The 22306-nt window shown below is 40.1% G+C and overlaps 1 protein-coding gene across 4 annotated transcripts in view; it reads right to left on the reverse strand.

Annotated features, from left to right (window-relative positions):
• PARD3B (par-3 family cell polarity regulator beta) overlaps positions 1–22306 on the reverse strand; it is a 944975-nt gene that overhangs the window by 396268 nt on the left and 526401 nt on the right. For all 4 annotated transcript variants that reach the window (XM_074364121.1, XM_074364119.1, XM_074364120.1 and 1 more), the window contains exons 12-14: positions 16736–16906; positions 12407–12539; positions 5607–5706 (exon numbers count right to left, since the gene is read on the reverse strand). In XM_074364121.1, the coding sequence (XP_074220222.1) occupies positions 5607–5706; positions 12407–12539; positions 16736–16906 (404 nt within the window). The remainder of the gene's footprint in view (positions 1–5606; positions 5707–12406; positions 12540–16735; positions 16907–22306) is intronic.

Genomic DNA, 22306 nt, shown 5'->3' on the forward strand with positions numbered 1-22306 from the left:
GTAGGTGGCTTGCATCTAGGTTTGCTTTTTGTGTCAACAGAGTGGTGCATGTCATGAGATAAAAGAAAACCAAAGGGTTAATCAAAGCAGATGCCACATGTTATAATGAAAGCTTTTCGGGAGGCAGTTTAGGACCAACATGAATATTCTTCATTAAAACAGATCACACTGCATTTCAAGTGCTCTGTTCAAGGCAGACAAAGGGAATCTACCCAGCTGAATAATGTTTTGGTTAACCGACTTTACTGTCTTAGTTGACCAAACTCAGCATTACTTGACCAATTTAAGAGTAAGAACTCAAATTTTCCCAGACACTTGGGAAACAATTAACCCCATCCCCATTCAAAAACCAAGATGGCACTGCAGTCACATCAAGTAAGGATCAGTCTAAACAAAGTGAATTTTTTGTAGAGATGTGGAGATCCCATCAAGGATGATCAAAGAAATAAAAAGCTGCTTTATATGTATGAATGCAACAAATATCCGCGCGCGCATGTGTGGGTGTGGGTGTGTGTGTATACTTGGATACGTCCATTAAATTGATCATGGTGATAGGTACTTCTGTTACCATTGTTTTCAACGTGGCCAAGGGTACACTTTGAAAACCTTCTATCAAAGGACCCCTAGTGCCATTGTACAAAATAGAAATTATGCTGATATCAGATTGGCAGATATTTAAGGAGGGAAGTAAGTGTAATATGAGCCGAGAGGGGACTAGAGCCAATGTGAACATATAATGCACTTGAATGATGAGTGTAGTATTGAATTGGTTAACGCGAAAATACTGGTTCACAACATTGGCTAATGTGAAAAAACTGGTTAATGTGAAAACACCCACATTAGATTAGTAAAACAGTTTGTAATTTTATGCTACATACTGAAAGTTTTTGGTGTGAGAGGGTGACACAATGATTAACTATGAAATATGACATATTTTAATTCTGTAGGCAGTTAGCATGTGCTCATGGCCGAGTGGGCTATGGTGGTAGCTGGAAGTTGACAACAGGCCAAAGACGTATCTTAGATAAAGACTGTGTTTTCAGCATGAACAACCAGGGGATCTATCAAAGAGAAACAATACTCAATGTCAAATTATGCTGCATAATGAATAAATAAGGGCAGCATGAAACATATGCCAGTGTCCTGAATAGGGTGACAAGTCAGGAATGAGAAAGACACATAAGACCCCGGCATGAATGTTCAAGGAGAACAGTCTGAAATAAAAAGGCAGGGGAAGGTTTCATGGGGCAGCCACAAAGATGATGTCTGAGGTCTCCGGTGGCCGTGAATCAGCTTCAACAATTGGCTGCTGGGAGCGAGAGTTGACGCAGGTCACGTGTGAAAGAGAGACAGACAGAGAACTGAGAGAGAACCAGGAGGGAGGGAAAACATGAGCACGTAGGGGATAACTAAATGTTGCCTCAACTGTTAATAAAATTCAATATATTCTGTTTGCTGTTGATTTGCCTTAAACTCTCCCTGAGGTATCATGTAGAAAATGTATAATATACACATACACATATGTATATGTATTTTATTTAGAAACACATATCCTAAATTTTCATCTAATAATTTTTTTATTGTTTTTGGGGGGATATGGGAGGTAATCAGGTTTATTTATTTATATATATATATTTAATGGAGGGACTGGGGATTGAACCTAGGACCCTGTGCATCCTAAGTGCATGCTCTACAACTGAGCTATAACTGCCCCATAACAGTACAAATAAATTTAGTAAATTCCAGATTTCATTTTGGTTCAAAGTACAGGCATAAGCTTGATCAAATTTGGTTTTCACTCCTCATCAAACAGCAGTTTTTTGTTTCACAAGACTGGTTCCACCCCTTAAAGCCCTCTCTTCCTCTTTAGAAGGTTTAAAAAAAATTTTTTTTCTTTTTTAAAGACAAGACAACCTCCTTGGCTCAAGCCTCCTGGCTCCCTTCCAACACTTCCCTGACCCTAAGTTTCACACATCCAAACCCCCACCGCTGCTGGTCACCTAGGCAACACAGCAGCCTGCAGGATGGTGCAGGTCATGGGATCCAAAGAGAGAGAGAGAGTTTCAAAGCTTCAGATTTGTTCCTTCCATCTCGGAAATGTCTTTGGCTTTGTCCCTTCCTCTCCAGCCATGCTGCTCCTCTCTCCATTCAAGCCCTTCTCCTCCCTTACCAGTACTCCCAGACTGGCACCTTTGTCTAGGGCCTCCCCCAGCCATGTATCCTCCACAGCTGAATTCATGTAACCTGATACTGTCACCGCCAAGGCTTGAAACCCTTCAACGCTTCTCCACTGCTTTCTGGAGAAGGTGGCGCTCACAAGGCACGGCAGACAATGCTTTCCTGTTGATTCCTCCCCCAGTGTTCAGTGATCAGCCACCCTGAACACACTATGCATTTCCCCTCTCCCATCATTTGGTTTCCCTACCCTAAATTGCCCGTCCCACCAATTCTCTGCCTAGTAAATTCCTTTCCATCCTTCAAGAAACCTTTCAAACATTCTCTGTCCTCTAAAACCTTCCTCGACACCTGCAGGCAGAGTTAGTGGCTCATTCTTCTGGGCTCCAGCAGCATTTTGCATCTACTGCTCAGCAGGCTGCTTCCTAAGGATCCGTGTGTGTCTGTCTGTTCACGAGGACACTGTGTTCCCTGCGGGCAGGGACCCTTTACAATCCATTCAAGTACCTTCAACAGTGCCTAGCTAAGAGTTCCATGAATACTTCTGAATGGGTAAGTGAGCAAATGAATGGCAATAATCAAAAAAAGACTAAAGGAGACTCAAGCCTGAGAAAAGTTACACTTTTGATTGAAAAGAGCAGTTCTAGTCAAGGGCGAGAATGGAGTCTAAACACAGTAGTTTAGGGAGGAGGAGGGTGAGAAGGAGCTGGAAGTTACTGGTTCACACTATGTGATATTTACAGCAGTGAGAGCCAGTATAGGCTTTTTTTTTTTCCCCCCTTTTCCCCAAGATCATGGAGAAACATGTTTTACTGCAAAGAAAAGGGAAAAAATCTGTGGAGATCCTGAAGCAGCCAAAAAGGCAGTTGCGAATTCTCAGTAATGTTCTCTCTGAAATATCCCTGAACTGTCTTTGTCCCCTGAAGATTTCTCAACAGGAAGTTTCTCCCCATCCTCCCCAGCACAGGCCCTCAGTATCTTCTACTGCAACTGCCCCCAAAGGGATCCACAGAGTCTCTGGCTTCTAGCAGAACTAACTCTCCTCCATTTATCTAATCCATGTTGTACACAACTAAAACCCGGATCTTATCTGCTGAATCCCCTACTGTAAGATTTTACTATCTTCCAGATGCAGTCTGTCTTCTCTGTCCCTGCACTCTGGACTTGATCAGCTGGCCAGTCAGCCAGGATACAAGTTGCCCAAATCAACTTACTTTCCCATCTCCATCTGTGCCTTCTGCCCTTCCCTCTCTCTGAAACTCTCTTCCTCCTTGGGTCTTCTAGGTCCACCCTTCTACTCGTATTTTAAGGTTCAGCTCAAGTGTTACTTTTTCCTTAACATGTTCCCTGCTTCCTCTGCTTAGGAGCATTCCTCTCTCTGCCTCAGGTGTCCAGAGCAGTTTATCTACACCTCCTGGCTAAGGTCACTTTGTACCTTATGTTCTAGTTGTCGCTTTTACCTAGTAGCCCACCGTCTTTTTGAGGGTCGGGTTTCCTTTTGGGTTCCTGGACCCAGTTTTAATGTGTGTTGTGGGGGTTCCCCCACACCTCCACTCTACCTGGAGAAAGCACCAGGTCCCACAGGTTGAGAGCTCAGCCCTACAAGACAGCCCCCCACGCTCCACTTCAGATGCCATCTGCAAGCTCAGGTTGTCACCTGTACTTCAGACTGACCAGCTATAGACTGGAGGTTCCAACGACCCCTCCTTGAACTTCAGATGCCAATCTCAAGTCCATGTTGTCACCCGTAGTACTGACCAACTGGCTATAAATCAGAGGTCCCCAAGACCCACTCCTGGGGTCTGATTAATTTTCCAAAGTAGCTCACAGAACTCAAAGAAATATGTTACTTACTAGATCACTGGTTTATTATAAAGGATATAACTCAGGAACAGCCATATATAGAACTGCATAGGGCAGAGTATGTGGGAAGGGGATCTGAGCCTCCAGGCTCTCTCTGAGTACGCCCCTCTCCCACATCTCCACATATACACCAACCTGGGTTGAACCTTGTCCTTCTGAGTTTTTACGAAGGCTTCATTACATAGCATGACTGATTAAATCACTGGCTATTGTCAACTGATTCAATGTTCACCTCTCTGAGTGAGCCTGCAAGTTCCAACCTACTAAACACAAGGTTGGCTCTACTGGCAACCAGTCCCCTTCCTCAGGTGCCTCCAGAAGCCACCTCATTAACATAAGGCACCTTTATCAGCCTTGATACTTAGGAAATTCCAAGGATTTTAGAGGCTTGGTGCCAAAAATGGAACTAAGACTAAATACATATTTATTACAAATACAGTATCACAGGTTTATATCTGACTTATCTCTGCAGTCTTCCAACAGTTTCACTTACATACCTTGGATAAACGGTTAAGTAGAATGAAAGAAATTATTTTTAAAATGGGCTTTTTAATGCTACCAAACTGTCACGTTTGATTCAGGATTGAGGCAGACAATGGAAATGAATGAACAAAATTAAATGCGTCCAGATTTTCACTCAAGAAACCTCTAGAGATACTGATCTAGAAAATTGTTGTGATTATCAATCTAATTCAAGAAACTGTACTTTGAGTAAGATGGCTGACTTCAAAAATGTAAGAATCAGAGATAGCTAAACACAGGTAAGCTTCCAGCTGATAAGCTAGCTATACTCTTGTTATATTGCTTTATTTTTAGACGATTGTAATAAAAAGCATAATAGGAATGACCCAAGCATTGCGGCAAGAAAAATGAAAAATTTTCACAGGATTATCATGAGACACAGAACAGAATAAAATACACAGTTTTTAACAGGCATAATAAATATAGAAAATAGCAAAGGGACAAGTTAATGATTTTTAAAACTCATCAGAAGAACAAAATCTATGAATTCTACTAGTCAAAAGGTGTGTATGCTTAGTAAATCTCTCTCTCATGCTTGTGTGATTCTAAAAATTATTGATTTTTTGGTTTCTATTACAGAGTGGATATAATATCGGGCACTTGTTTCAATAGTTTAGATTATATATGGTGGTGCTTTAATTTTTAGATTCCATTAACTTCCTTGGAATATCTATTTTAAAAATACTTTTAGGGTTTGCCAACTACAAATGAGAAAAAAAAATGAAGCTTATGTCTTCTCAATTTTGTTTTATACCTTAACAAATAACTTTTCTTTGAGTTCCACCTTTCCAGTTTTTAACATGGTAAAAGCAAATTCAACAATTTTCCTAAGTACTTTAATAACATACGATGAATTTTAAATTCCAGGAAGAAAAATACGAACAATCTCAGCTATTAATATTAGCTATGAGAAGCTTTCACTGGAAAGGAATTATAGATACTATGAGATTTCCATTCTGGAAAGAAATAGAGTTAAAATAAGGTTGCTGCGTTTTCCCAGAAAAACCATAACGGGGAACATTTACAATATATCATTTTATCGATACCTGTGGCTGTAATCTTCAAGGCCCAATTCCAGAACGGGATTTGGTGGGGGAGAGGGTGGTGCTTTGCTCTCGGCCCATCTGTCATTGGGAAGCAAGAGCTCTATAAACAAAGAACAAATGAAGCTGTAGTCAGCGGCAGGCAGACCTGTTCAGTGCCTGGTTCTGTTTCAGTCCATCTCTCAGACGCAATTTCACCAACACAGAAACCAACCCTGAAATGAATTAAGTCCTCATACAGAACTGAAGGATTCAACGACATCTAATACAGCCTGAATGAGGAGACCAAGCCGGCTAATATGTTTTTGTGCTGGTGACCTGCTGGCAACCCCAGGCAAGTAAAGCCCAGTATCTTAACTACCTTTTCCCATCTAGGGAAGGCGGACATTCATTATCTGTGATCTGTGGAAGATTAACAAGCCATTTCTTTTATGACTTAGCATTTTTGTAAACAGGACCCTATAATAAATGCTCTGGATTAGGTGGTGATTTAAGCATTTGCCTCAGTGACAAAAAATGCTTAAAAAAATCATGAGATAAGACAGTATATCCACTCACCATTAGACACCATTAGTAGTGGTAAAAAAAAAAAAAAAAAAAAAAACTCCATTGCATCTGTGTTGTAGTGGAAAACCCTGGGTTTGGGGCCTTGGAAGCAAAAGACTGGGGTCAGAATCCTGGCTTTCCTCCCTACTAAAAATGTTTGCTTTTTCAGTCTATTCTACATGGAAAAAAATAAACATGCATACTGAATACTACAATAACTAGTTAACAAGTAGAGTCTGTTGAGATCTTATTGTGTACCACACATTGAGCTAAGCATTATATACATTATGGCATTTAATGCTCATCATTAATGAAAATATTAACTAACGTATGAAAAAACTATAGAGCATCCTGGTTAAGAGTATGGTTTGTGGAGCAAGGCTGCATGTTTCTAATCACGGTTCCTAATGCTGGATGAACGTGGGCAAATTAGTCAACTTTGTAGTCTTGTAGTAACCTGTAATGAAAATGAATATATGTATGTTCATGTATGACTGAAGCATTATGCTGTACATGAAAAACTGACACAGCATTGTAAACTGACTATAGTTCAATTAAAAAAAAATTTAAAAGAACAGTCTAAAAGCAGGAGTCAGCCAACTTTGTCTGCAAAGGGCCAGATTGTAAATATTTCATCCTTTGTGGGTTACAGGATCTCTGTTGCAACTCTTCAAGTCTGTCACAGCAGTGCAGAGATGACCACAGACAGTACATACATGAATGGGTGCGACTGTGTTCAATGAAACTTGATGCACAAGGCCAGCTGGCAGGCCGGTCTGGGGCCAGGGCCATAGCTTGATAAGCCTTAGTCTATAGTCGCAAACTCTATTGCCCTTCTACCCTTTTCTGATCTGGCCCTGGATGGATGGAATCTTTTCATTACAGGTTACTACAAGATATTGAATAAAGTTTCCTGTGTATATAAGTACACATTTTTTATCTATTTTATATATAGTAGTTAGTATCTGCAAATCTCAAACTCCCAATTTATCCCTTCCTACCCACTTCCTCCCCTGGTAACCGTAAGTTTGTTCTCTATGTCTATGAGTCTGTTTCTGTTTTATAAATAAGTTCATCTGTCTTTTTTATTTTTTAGATTCCACATGTAAGTGATATCATATGGTTTTTTTCTTTCTCTTTCTGGCTTATTTCACTTCAAATGACAATCGCCAGGTCTATCCCTGTTGCTGCAAATGGCATTATTTTATTCTTTTTTATGGCTGAGTAGTATTCCACTGTATAAATATACCACAACTTCTTCATCCAGTTATCTGTTGATGGACATTTAGATTGTTTCCGTGTCTTGGCTGCTGTAAATAATGCTGCTATGAATATTGGGGTGCATGTACCTTTTCAAATTAAAGTTCCCTCTAGATATATGCCCAGGAGTGGGATTGTTGGATCATATGCTAAGTCTATTTTTAGCTTTTTGGGAATCTCCATACTGTTTTCCATAACATCTGCACCAGACTACATTCCCATCAACAGCATAGGAGGGTTCCCTTTTCTCCACACCCCCTCCACCATTTATTGTTAGTGAATGTTTTAATGACGGCCATTTTGACTGGTGTGAGGTGATACCTCATTGTAGTTTTGATTTGAATTTCTTTGATAATTAGCAATATTGAGCATTTTTTCATGTGCCTGTAGCCATTTGTATGTCTTCATTGGAGAATTGCTTGTAGGTCTTCACGGCATGTTTCTTTTTAATTATTAAGTTGTATGAGTTATTTATATATTCTGGAAATTAATCACTTTCAGTCTCCTCTTTTGCAAATAGTTTCTCCCATTCTGTAAATTGTCTTTTTGTTTTGCTTGTGGTTTCCTTTGCTGTGCAAAAGCTCCTAAGTTTAATTAGGTCCCATTTGTTTATTTTTGCTTTTATTTCTATTGCCTGGGTAGACTGCCCTAGGAAAACATTGCTGAGATTTATGTCAGATAATGTTTTGCCTATGTTTTCTTCTAAGCGGTTTATAGTGTTTTGTCTTATGTTTAAGTCTTTAAGTCCTTTTGAGTTTATTTTTGTGTATGATGTGAGGGAGTATTCTAACTTTGTTGATTTACATGCAGCTGCCCAACACCATTTGCTGAAGGGACTGTCTTTACTCCACTGTATATTATTGCCTCCTTTGTCAAACACTGACCAGAAGTCTGTGGGTTTATTTCTGTTCCACTGATCCATATGTCTGTTTTTGTACCAACATCATGCTGTTTTGATTACTGTAGCTCTGTAGTATTATGTGAAGTCTGGGAGGGTTAATCCTTCAGCTTCACTCTTTTCCTTCAGTATTACTTTGGCAATTCTGGGTCTTTTGTGATTCCACATAAATTATAGGATTATTTGTTCTAGTTCTGTGAAAAACGTCCTGGGTAATTTGATAGGGATCGCATTAAATCTGTAGATTGCTTTGGGTAGTGTGGCCATTTTAACAATATTAATTCTTCCAATCCAAGATCATGGGATATCTTTCCATTTTGTTCAGTCATCTTTAATTTCCTCAGTCGGTGCACTGCAGTTCTTTAAGTATAGTAAGTTTCACTTCCTTGGTCAGATTTACTCCTAAGTATTTTAGTTTTTTGGATGTGATTCTTGAAAATCATATCAGCTTCGTATTCATCTTTGCAGCCTAGTGCATTCTGCACAATAGAAGTATCCAATAAACTTCAGTCAACTGAAAAGTATAATTCAATTTCTGACCACCACTGCAGAGGTAATGCCTTGTATGCTACAGATGGGTGGATACATGCAGGTTCCTGGGAGGAGACACATTACAAGTAATTACACTATTATGTGTCTCTTCAGAGGACCCTGGGGAACATGATCTGGTGGGACAGGACATAGAACCAAAACATTTGATTTGGGAGAAGGATGAAAGGCCTGGAGGAGATCTTAGTGGGTGGTTCTGGGCAGATGTGGGGCAACGGGTGACTGAGGCAGGGGCTGGAGTTCATCTGAACTGAAAAGGGGGAGGAGGCAGGGGAAGAGTACAAATGGAGATGAGAACAAGGAAGAGAGAAGGAATAACAAACCAGAGGCAAACTGTGTTTAGGCTATTACGTGGCCCCGGGTGAGATCTGCCAGCAAGATTCTTCAGAAAATGCAGTGTTTGTGCACTTCATTACCATTCAAATGCTTGATAGGATTTTATAGTAAACCGCTGGGACACAGCCTCCATCCTTGTTACTGTCTTGGAGCACCACACTCACTCCACTGAGGGCATTGCAAGCAATTCTCCCACATGAATGTGAATTTTCTGGTGTTAACAATTTCTACAAACGTTAGTTCTAAAAATGCCTTTTCTCTCTAACAGTTTGACAGGAATATGTATATATATAAAAAATAACAGTGGAACCGTGGGTGGTATGTACTATTATTACAAAAATAGGTGGAACACAGTGTCTCAACATTGGATTTTTAAATATACAAAGGAAAGGAAGAAGGGAAGAAAAAAAACTTAATGTTTTGACTGTAACAGTTCCTCTCTTCACGAGACATTCTATTTCGTCAAGCTAATCTTGTTTTTCTAAGGGGGCTCCTTAAAAAGACTTGGTGGTGGGGAGACCACACTCACTCAGTGACCTATCGCCACCTCACGTGCATCTGAAACTCAGGAGCACTCAGTGGTTCTAAAAACTGAAGATGATATTAACATCACAAAGAGGTGATGATCATGATATTCTTCTACAGAATCATGTTTATAAATTCAGTTATATATATCTTGGGTTTCTCAGTCAACAGGCTTATATTAAAAAATAAGAGCATTTCATCTATTGGCCTCTTACAATTAAAATGCAATAAATCTATGCTTTGATGGGACTAATTCTTTTTTTCTTTTTGAAATTATTTTTTATTGTCGTAAACTAAATACCACATAAAATTTGTCAGTTTAACCATTGTCAACTTATATAATTCAGGAGCATTAATTATTTTCACAATGTGCAAATATGACTATTATTTATTTCTAAAACTTTTCATCACCCCAGACAGAACCTCTATAACCATTAAGCAGTCGCTTCCCATTCTCCTCACCCCCAGTCCCTGGTAACCTCTAATCTACTGTTTCTATGAAATTGCCTCTTTTAGATATTTCATATAAGGGGAGTCACACAGTGGTTATCCTTCTGTGTCTGGCTAATTTGACTAAACATAATGTTTTCAGAGTTCATCCATGTTGTGGCATATATCAGAACTTCTTTTCCTGGCTAAATAATATTCCATTGTACAGATATACCACATTTTGTTTATCCATTCATCTGTTATTGGACACTTGGGTTGTTTCACATTTTGGATAGGCCTAATTCTTACAACTGAGGATTGTATCACAGATCCACAAAGAAATGAAAAAGTGCTTTTTAAGATATAAATCAGAAGAACTGGATTTTTGTTGTTACCTTAGAAAATCAAGGTGGGAGGAAGAAGTGTAACAGGGACCTTGTGGATCACAGATGTATGTCTTAGGAGAAAGGGGAGAGACAGAACTTCCCAGTGGTTCTGTGCCTAAAGGACTCAAATTCTTCAGTGGAAATACAAACTCTCAACATTCTACTGAAGCTCCAAAGTATCACTGCATTTTATTTTTATCGTGTGTCTTGAGTGGACTTTATTATTTAAACTTTTTTTTCCTAAGTGTACCCTTTAACTAGTTCTCTTGAAGTTCCAGAGAAGGCTCTTCTAGTGTGGAAAAAAAACTTTTTGTTCCTTCTCCAGGTTCTCCTGCTATTGTGACTGAAGGGCTCAGGAGATCTTGCTTCTGTCAAGAACATTTTTAATTTTATTAAGATGAGAAAAGATACACTATTTCTTTCTTTCTTTTTTTTTTTTCCCTGATACTGACTGTGTCTTTATCTGACATAAAGTCAAGTCAGCTTCTAATGGACATTCTTAGCATCAGATGAAAGGACTTCAACAGTTTTAAGAGGCCAGTGTAAGACAGGGCCCACGCTGTGGTTTAGGGAATGAACTTGAGTCAGAGAGACAGGGGCTGTCTGCAGGTTCTGCAGTGATTAGCATACGGTCTTGGGTTAGTAACTTACCCTCCTCTCTGACTATTTCTGCATCTGTAAAATGAGGAGAATAATATTCCCCACTCTGAGTGTGCGTATAAACTGCTTAACACAGTATCTCACAGACAGTCCACATTTAATAAATGGTCACAGCTGTTGCTCCTCTCACTGAAATGGAGGAATTCAGAGGAAAAAATTCTGATGAAACAATTTAATTCTAGAGGAACCTCAGATTAACAAGTCTCAGAGTTCAGAAACTGTTCCACGTAGCTAAATTTTGGTGGCCTCATAAGTGTAAACAAGGAATTGAGCACGTAAACAGCATCTCCTCTCAACAGACGGCTGAATGAGAGCCTGCAGAACATTCAATGGCACAGAAAGATGTTCATAATGTGCTATTAATTTTTAAAAAGTTCTTAAACATTATATACAGTATATTTCATTTTCATTTCATTTTATGTGCACATATCTACATGAAGGAAAAAGTTGAATTATATACATAATGTTACTGATCAGTATTTTTAAGAGACATAAATACGAGTAACATTAAATTTTCTCTTTATAGCTTTTCTCTTAATTTTCCGTAATGGTTATCAATTGCTTTTGCAGTCCAAAAAAATGAAGGTAACCAAAGAAAGGAGATGCGGGGAAATAAAGACTTTGTTGGCGACCTAAAGTATAATTTTTGAAGAAAATTCGTTTTTTTACACGTAGAACTCTACTCAAAAATGTGATCCATACAAGGTAACGAGGAAAGACCGAGTAGGGAGACAGTATGGGAACATTCCAACCATCACATCTTGGTCTCAGTTCATGGTGTTTACTGCACTTGGAAGCAAGCATAAATCTGTGAACTGTGTTATGACCATTTTATGGTTTAATACTACACCATCTATTTTGTAAGGTTAGCAGTTATTTACACTTGGTAACTTCGAATATTAACAGATTGTTTGAAAAAATAACAGTTTGCCGTTTTCTTTCTCCAGGCGTGGTTTGTTTTAAACATAACCCTCCGTGTTTGGGGCAGCAAGCAAAGAAACTGTCACTTAGACTGGAGGCAATGCCAGGAATCTGCTTCACAACTTGTGAGTCAGCTCTCCCACCCATTTCTGTGTTCATGACTCACAGTAACAAAGTCTGCACTTAGTCTAATTAATTCCCCTTTGTTCCTTTAGAAACAAACAAACAAACCAACAAACACTCTCGTGTTTTCTGACACCACTTGCAGTAGTCGAAAATGGATGGAATCTTACCTTTGGGTCTGTCTTGTGGACTGTAAGTGCCCAATGGATGCAGTGCACTGTTATCATTTCTCCTGGAGGTGGTTGTAGCGTTTTGACAGTTCTCAAAGCATGGCTTAGAAAGTGCCCCGCACTCTGCCTGCTCCTAAAGGATGAAAATAAGTATTACATTGGCTTTTTAAATATGTCCCAACTTGGTCAGTGGAAGCAAAGTGAAAGAATGATGAATTCATGAATAATCTTTCAAGAATCTATTGCACCTAAGTCCTCAACTGTGGAAAATCAAAATGGCCCTATCAGTTAAAACATCTTTGAATACAAGATAAAAAATACTGACACTGTGGTGTGAAGGATTAGGAGTGCCGATAGCCAACACAAAAGAGGATTAACTTTATTATTCTTTCCCGCCACTTACAACTGGCTTCTTTCAAATCTTCTTCCATCTGGGAGTACAGCTTGTGGCAGTGTCAACATAAGATTACACTTCATGCCAAGGGTGTTTCTCTGCCAACCAGCTGGTTCCTCTCTCTCTCCCCCTTGGCAATTGAGTGCATATGCTCGAGGACAAGTCAGAACCAAGGCAGGTTTGCCACTGAAATGCCATGAGTGTGTCCCACTGCAGACACTGGACCTTTTGGCCAGGAGCTAAAACAAGCTGCTGTGACCACGCCCGACAGTGGTTCTCCTGTGATTTCTTTTTCCTCTCCCCCTACCCCATATTTCCCCCTTCTATTTTGATTTTTGACAGTCTGTAAAAAATTCACAGTTTCCTTAAAACTGCTATATCCACAGTGACACCCGCACAAGCCACAGTCCACAGGTGCTGAAGAGCCAAGAGGAGAGGGCCGACTGCAGAGAGGTCTGGTTCCTGCTCTCGAGGACTGAGGCACAGAGAACTGGGCCGTGCGCTCGCCCGTATTAAGCACCTTCCTAACAGATTTTAAAGAAGTAGTTAAAAAACATAGATCTGCTCCTCAAAGCGCTTTCCTTCCGAAAAAGAGCATTTGGCCCAAACAATGCATTTGATTTATACTTTCCTCTTTAGTTACAAAAATTCAGTCTCCTGCTAGTTAAACAAAATATTTAAAACATTCAATGCAAGCAGTCTTCATAATTAAAATGTTTTCAGCTGCTGAAAGTTCTTGAACTTTTTGTCAAGGCTTATCACACCTTCTCCACCCCCAGTGTTACCCTTTGCCCCTGTCCCGTTAGTCAACCATTTGGGTGCAGACTAGCCCCGAATCGCAGCTAGAGCCCTGGCAGGCTGGGAGGTAGGACTTACCTTGCATAGTCAAGTGCTCTGGTTTAACAACAACAACAGGGACAACAAAAAAATTTTCCCCAGCTCTTTGATAAATGACACAATCGATATCCCAACAAGTGATCAGTAACCAGCCTAATTAAAGTATTCAGCCCGTAAAATAGAGCTGTCACGGGGCTCCCCATTAGTGTCCTGGCCAATAAAAAACATAATGGATTTTTAAACATATTCTGCTGCCACCAAGCTGAGCTTACAGCGGGGAGGGAAATGTTTTGGGGAAAGGAAAAAAAAAAGCAGGTCATAACCCATTTTTTAATACCAAGTCTCTAGGCTCAAATAGAATTACAATTGAACTTCAAGCTCATCCTTTGAAAAACATGTTTCTGTTTAAAATGATTCTGATTCAATCAAGGGCTCATTATGCATTCTTCACGAGGTCCTCATCAAAACTGTTTACGTATCTTGTACATCTGGGTAATGTGGGAAAATACCCCAACAACGATATATTTTGACTTTACTTAAGTAGCGCCTTCATGGTTTGTTTTTTTTTTTTTTTGATATCAATATAATGTTCAAGTAACCATTTTGGTATTCTTCCCAAATCTAACTAATTGATTTCCCTGAATGTATGAGCCGTGCTGAGGCCTTTTTCTAGGTTACGGATCCTTTTTATTGTACCTGAGGGTGATCGCTGTTCCACAAGAGAATTCTCCAGAAACACGAGCACACAGCATATGCTTTGACACAGTAAAACAGATTTGGGAGATCAAATAGCTACAGATTTTTTTTTTCCAATTTAATAAAGATTAGCTGTATATTAGGCTTCTGTCTTTACATGAAAAAACACTCTTTAATCTTCACGGGTGCCATAGAGATTCTCGCTGGCTCTGAGAGCCAAGGGCCTGCTCATCCCCCGTGGAAAGCATGTAAATATTAGGGAAACTAAAAACAGATCTTGTTGAAATGTCCTCATAAAAACTGCTTTTTGTCCCATTTCTTATTCCCAATAGATTCCCCAATGAACTACATTAATCAGACACCCCTGAGGAGCGGTAAGGAACTAAAATTTTAGTACTTTCTTCTGATGGAGTTATTGTCAACCCAGACCAGAATGTGATAATTAAAATGAAAACATCTGAAGTAAAGTAGAATGCAAATAATAAAGTGTCTCAACTTGATGAGTCAAAACAAAAAACACCTATCCACAAAGCATTCATAGATTTTAAAGAGATGTAAAACGAGGGAAGGTGAGGGTGGGGAGGCGACTCTTTAAGCAACCACATTCATTTTTCTTTTTCATTCTTTTTCTTTTTGCTATTTGCACAGATATGAAACTCTAGAGCAGAGTAATCCAGACTTTTCTATTAGACGAAGTATCTTTGCTCCAAGAAGTCTTAAGGGAGATCTAAAACACAGATGCATGGGAAGGGGTGACTTGGGCCCGCAGGCCATCCTTCACACCCGCCTCCAACAACGGGGTTCCATGGACATGTAGGGCTCCAGAGTAACAACCACATTCATCCAGAAAGAAGCCAGTTCTCTCATGGTAGCAAGCAAGAGATGAGAGTTTTATGACTATGTACACAAGTAAATCCATTAAATATTCATGGCAGCCTCTCTGTCACTTAAGCAGACACAAATGTGGGAAACGAGTTGGCTCATTATATATAGTCTCCAGTAATTGGCCAATTTACATTTATTTAACATTTACAAGGTTATGTTCAGAACAGTAAAAAGGTACCATTATTCCCTTCCAACAGCTGATAATGTAACAAAGTAAGATATAGTTCATATGTTTACTACTTCAGCTTAGATACTCTCAGATGCAGTAGGTCTCAGATGAAACTTTTATTCCTTCACACAACAATATTTAGTAAGTGTCTACTAGGTGCTGGGAAGTAAGGATGTATCAATGGATAAAACAGACAATAGAACTGCTATCACCAAGTACTGAGCACTCAACTCTGTTTGTCTACAGAGCCAGGAAATGGACAACCTGGGATTTTAACTCAAGTAATCCCAAACTCTAGAGCCCCACCTTTTAACCACTCTGAGCTCCAACTACTTTCTATTCTTAATTTGAAAATCCTTACATTTTTAAAAATTTTAAGTTGAATGTATTATTAAAACAAATATTTTATATTAGTTTATTTTTAATAGCATTGTTTTAAGTCTGCATATTACTGTATTACACAAACATCATCTGTCCTTAGAAAATAAATGTGTGATTCACTAATGTTTTCCTTAACTCCTATTATCAATTTTTCTTCTTACCTTTTCTTAAAATAATTTTAAGGCACATTTAATAGGAGAAAATAGTGTTTTAGGAAAACTTCATATTTATGACAAATAAAATAATGTATTTATATAAGGATATAAGTATGTAATATAAATATAATAATTGTTTGTAACGAAATGTTTAGGGATATCAGCATTCAAGACTATTTTAAGCTTACATTTCACGGGTAAGTAAAAATATTCCTTACATTTAAAAATCCATAAAGTAACATGATAAAAGATTGCAAAACTATTTTAAAACATTTATTTAATAAAATGAAAGGTAAAGTTTGCTTAACAGATCAAATTTTAAATCAGTTAAGTCCTAGATCTATATTACCCAGGTATACATCTTGGGGGCAAACAGAGAACACTAATTACATTATAATAACCTGCACATTAAGAACTGTACACATCTGGTTAAAAACTTTCTAAAGTATGGACACTGTTAGCACATCACTCAAAAAATATATAACATGTTCTATGTTTTAATGCTTTGCTATGTAAGTAAGACCTATTCATGAAGTCCAGAGCTCTAGAAATTTCTGGGGGGAAGAACTAGAATATATGGACTTGTTGCACTGGATAAATTACTGCATTTATATGCACATTTTTTACACCTTCTAGTTATACCTAAAATACACAACCACCTGCTTGCCACAGATATTCATCTGAGCACCCCTTGGGCATATTTTTCCGATTTCAGAATCCGGACGAGTCTAGCTACTGCACTAGTGATGGAAGCTGCCATGCTCTGGTGGCTGTCTGGGCACTCTGCTGGGGGAAATGACGATTTGCATTACCTCCACTGGTCTCTCTGGTCTCCTCAGAATCACCAACTGGATCATCCCTCGTATGTTCCCTTCCATGGACATTGATCGCCGGAGTGTTTCCATAGCTTCGTGGTTAGACTTTCCCAAAAGAGATTCCCCATTAACTGCAATCAGCTGGTCATTCATCCGCAGACGGCCATCCTAGGGCAGAGGAAAGAAAAAGAGTGTTAAATGGAGAAAAGCATGGTGATGACATGTGGCTGTTTCAGGGAAAAGGTCAAGTTTATAACGAAAAAAAGAAAAACCAAATTCAGCTATTAGCAAGGATTTATTTTCTATGGCAGCAAAAGGCCCTGGACTTCATCAAATTGTCACAAATACTAACAATAATGAACTGTGTGGAAGTGTATTTTAGAAATCTTAGAGTCTTGAACTGCAGTAATTTAAACATTTGTATAAGGTGCCTTACCTAAATCTCTGCTAAATAAGCCAGCCTAGCCTGATTCTGCCATTTGCTCTGGCAGTGACCACACTGCTGACTCAAGGAGAGGGGATTTGGAGGCAAAAGGAAGTGGTCCTATCACTGGAAACACGGGCTTGCATTTTCAGGCACAGAGAGAGATCACGCTTAAAGGTTGCGTGCTTGACAGGAGAAATGTGTCTCCCAGATATTGTTGCTAGCTCTACTGAACAGTGCTGAGAAAAAAAAAAAAAATCTCACGTAATGTTCTCTAACACAAGCAAAAAGTTGCTAGTTGGCAAAAGAACACAGAGGTGTGTGATGCAGGACTAACCTGCTATGATGCCGTCTGGCAGGAACGCTTGGCAGAGGGGACTGTTTTGTGCAGAGGCTCTGACCGATGAGTACTTTCACCAGCACGTGCAGGAAGGAACACCATACAGCAAAGAGCACACGGAACCTGGGCTTGCAGATGGGCGGCCTGGATTCTAGTCTAAATCACTGCGAGACACTAGTCATCTTCAGCTAGAAGTCTCTCCCAAGCTGGCATCTGAAGCAGTAACTAAGCAAACTGAGATGCCAGCCCTTCCTACAGAAGAACTGGAGGGGAGCACAGCGTGACTCCCAGCATGCAGCCTGGAAGGAAAAAATGCTGCAAACACTGACAGTCAGGTTAGGCACACGCGTCATACCTGTTTTACACGAGGGTGGAGATTTCTCGCTGTGCGGCACAGATGCAGTTTTAGGAACATTACGATGCCAGCACTGCTGCTAATAAACTTAACAGAAATACCAGTGGGCGTGCAGAACAGTTTTTCCATAGATTATCTCTCGTTCCCACAGAACTCAAGAAGTTAAGCAGATCAATGCTTTTACTCTTGCCTTTTTCTTTACAAATAAAGACACCGAGGCAGGCAAGTGATGTAACTTGGCTCAGATCACAAAGGAAGTCAGAGCTAAACAGACTTAAGTTCAAGTCTCACGAACCGTGGCTCTTCAGTTTTTCTGCTCGTTCTCCGTTTGTTATCTGTCTGTAGACTACAGTTGTGCAACACTAAAACAGGCAAAGGGAAATACTCAAGAGTTTTTGCAGTTAGAAGTATCTGGGATCCATGGTCAAATTAACAGAATGAAATATAAAAGGGAAAAAAAAAAAGAGAGACTTCCCGAAGAAATGAGAAAAACAGATGTACAATGAACAATAGGACCAGCCAGACAGCTCTGGGGAGAGCAGCCCTGTGGACAAGTTGATAAACTTTGACTAATGCAGCAGCAGATGGTCTGAGGAAGTCCCTCTGCCGACAGCGGGGAGAGGGGGAGTGGGGAAAGCTGCTTGGCAGAGCTGCTGCCTTCGTGGGGATGCACTGCACATGATTCCCACTGGACAGGGTGTTGGCCACGCAGGTGCTAGAGGCCACCCAAAGGAGTGTACGCTGTTCAATGAACAAAGCTGAGATGGCAGGGCGTGGGGATGGGCCTGAGGGGATGAGAAGGGGGTAGCATCCAGCTGTAAAGCGTCTGCATGCACTGCCTCGACAGAGCCTAACGTCCTCTCCCTTCCTCGTGTTTTCCCACTCCACTTAACCTTTACCCCGATTCAGAGTGAAATTGGAAATGAGCTTTACAGAAAAGGCCAAACAAGAGAGGAAACACTTCACTTCCCTTATCTCACGGTGAGACAACCATAATGGCTGTGTCAAGTGAAGTGAGACACTTTACTCCAGCAATTATTCTGTTCTTTCATGGTGTTTAATGGAAGGAGGACGACTGGGCTGCATCTTGAGAAAGTTGGGAGGGTCACTGCGCATCTTTTTAGGAGGACTGGAAACCAGCGTGTGGTTTTTAAAGAGGAGGAGGGAGCAGGAGAGTTGGATCAGGATCCCAGCTCTGTTAACAGGAAACGAGGTCTAGTGCTGGACCTGGAGAAGCTCAGTTTGGCAGGACACCTCATCCTCTAGCAGAGGAAGAAGAGAGATGAAAACTTAACGGGTACGTCTAGAACCGAGGGAACGAACTCTGAGCGAGATCCCACTGGGAACCTTCTCTGTGAAGTACGGGACAAGTGAAGAGGTAAATAAGAGACAGGGAGATGTAGGAAAACACTTTTTTAAAACCTAAAATAATCTCTCACCAATGAATCTTAAGCACAAACTTTTATTTTCAGCTACTTCCCAGTCTCAAGCATGTGGAACTACGTTGAAGTAGGACACGTTTGCTGCATCCAAGTCCAAGACAAAAAAGCAGGTCAGCTCATCCCAGGACAGGCAGGATTTTTTTTTTTTTAGAAGACATTCACATTCACAAGCATCACTGGAGAACTGCAGGTGTGATAGAAATCCACATACTCTCATTTTTAAGCTTGGCTGCTCTGTTGCTATTTTTACTTTTCCTTTAGAAGATAAATGATGGGTAATTCCATTCATGGTGGTGCCAGTAAGCACTGCATTGTCCTAACATTTAGAATATAATCACCGAATTTAGAGCTGGAAGGGTCCTTGAGAGATCATGTGGTCTAGCCTCTTTTGTTTATAAATAAATAATGTGATGCCCAAAGAGGATGAGAAACAATTTATTGCACTCCTCAGAAACAGACTCGCAGACATAGAAAACAAAATTATGGTTGCCAAAGAGGAAAGGGTGGGGGGAAGATAAATTAGGAGTTTGGGATTAACATATATACACTATCACACAGACAACAGATAACCAACCAGGGCCTACCGTATAGCACAGGGAACTATATTCAATACCTTATGATAACCTATAATGGCAAAGAATCTGAAAAAGAATATATACATATATATAACTGAATCACTTTGCTGTATACCTGAAACTAACACAACATTGTATATCAGCTATAATTTAAAAAGAGAGAAAGAGAGAGAGAAGGCACTCCCACTTGGATTAGAACTCGCTCAGCTAGTTAAGGTCAGAGCTGGATCTGAACAGCCCGAGTCCTGACTTCTCAGTGGTCCCTATTCACTAACCATTCTGTGTTCTCCATAGATGACAATGACTGGTCTCTAAAGGGACAATGCTTCAAGAAAAAAGACTTTCAAATCCAGAGAAGACAATATGCCACCAGATATTTTCTGGAAGAGAATCTTGTATGAAAGCCAAGCCAGATGATAGAAGACATGGAGGTGGGAGACTACACTGAGGGATGGCAGGGCAAGAAATAAAGCTGTAAGGGGTGGAGTGGGGATGGGGACTGCTTACTCATCTGGCTACACACACACACACACACACACACACACACACACACACACACACATACACACACTCACACACACACACACACACCCCTAAGTCTAATCTTGATCTAAAATGAAATTGATTCCATGAAGTCCAACTCATCAAAGATCCCTCAAAATTGTGTATGTCTATTCTACTCTGGTATAATTTTGACCCAGAAAAATAGTTTTTCATGGTCTTATTTTTTCTATTAATATTCTATTTAAGTAAATTCTTAGGCAGGAAAATGGTAACTCTCATCAACTGATTTTACATAAGTCAATTCAACTATCCAGGGGTATTTCTCAGTAATGCTAGGATATTTATTTTCTCTAGGAGATTTATTTCATCACCCTAATTCTACGATGATTGTTAATGATCTAGGATCATTCTTGCATTTGTTAAAGGAAAAAAAATGCCCTTTCTGCTATGGACTGAATGTTTGTCTTTTCCCCAAATTCATAAGTTGAGATCTTAACCCCCAATACCATTCAGAAGGTATTTATTTAGTGCCCTTATAAAAGAGATCAGAAGGAGAGATCTCCTGTCCTCTCAGCCATATGGGGTTATAGCAAGAAAACAGGTGTCTATTAACCAGCAAGGAGCCTCTCAACAGACACTGAATCTGCAGCGCCTTGATCTTGGACTTCAGACTCCAGGACTGTGAGGAATACATTTCTGTTGTTTAAAAGCTACCCAGTCTACGGCACTCTGTCATAGCAGCCTGAACGAGGACACTTTCCTTCCCACTTTATGGCCATCAGACCCCTAACCAAAAAGACCACAACTATACTCCTTACCTTCGGCAACCCCCACAACCAACTCTATCCATCCTCGAGCTAGGAGGGAGTAAAGGAAGTTCCCAAAGAGGAAGAAAAATAAGAAAAAGAGGAAGGAGAACAGAGTAAAGAAAAAAATAGCTTCCTCAAGGCACATTAGGACAAATAGAAACTGGTATGAGATTTAGGTCTCTGCCATGCCCTGGGACGGCTTCAAATCTCATCAGCCCTAACCTGGTTCTTGTGCTGGTGGAAGAGCAGACTAGGAGACAAGATGTCTGAGTATCACACCCCCTTTCACGGAACACCTGACACAGGCCAGTCCTTGTGCAAATATTTTGCATATGTTTTCGTTCATTTCTTATAACAACCCTGTGATACAAGCACTGCTCTCCACTGTTTAAGAGATGGGAAAATGGAGGTTCAGAGAAATGAAGTGATCTGTCAAAGAATACTGCCATGGCCAGGTCTACCTGTCTGACGCAGGTATGTACCCACTGTGCTTTGCTGCTTCCAAAATAGAGTTCTACAGATGACAAAAGGTACTACAGTGATCGATGGATATTGTTATTTAAAGGGTTTCTCCTTTGTGGAGTCATTGGGCTCAACCTTTTATATGCACTCGACAACTTTATCCTTAGGACAACCCTACACACGGGGGACTACGGCTCCCCTCTTATAAAAGAAGAAACCAAGGATCAGGCAAGTTAAGTGCATTGTTACAAGTCACACATTTAAAAGCAAATTTGCACTAGGTCTGGGCCATGCTGAAGTCCATGTTTTCAACCACTTTGCTAGTGATTCTGGATCTTTATGGGCTCTTAGATTCCTCTGAGAATTTAATAAAAGCTACAGATTCTCACCTCTTAAAAATAAATATTTACACGATGGTTTCTCCACAACTGCACATGTGGACCACATAAGTCTTCGTATTGGGGGAGCAGTCATGTGCTTTGTAGAATGTTTTATGTGCCAGCTGAAGCTTATCTGTGATTTCTCAGTGAACTGGGTGTTCAGTCCTTGCTGTGCCTCTGCCCTGATTACTGGTGACGGGGCAAGGCTTAATCTACCTCTTCGGGGCAGTGTTTGGTAAGGCCCTTTTGCCTCTGAAGTTTTGATGAACATCGAGGG

The sequence above is a fragment of the Camelus bactrianus genome, chromosome 5 (assembly GCF_048773025.1).
Source record: "Camelus bactrianus isolate YW-2024 breed Bactrian camel chromosome 5, ASM4877302v1, whole genome shotgun sequence".
Taxonomy (NCBI): domain Eukaryota; kingdom Metazoa; phylum Chordata; class Mammalia; order Artiodactyla; family Camelidae; genus Camelus; species Camelus bactrianus.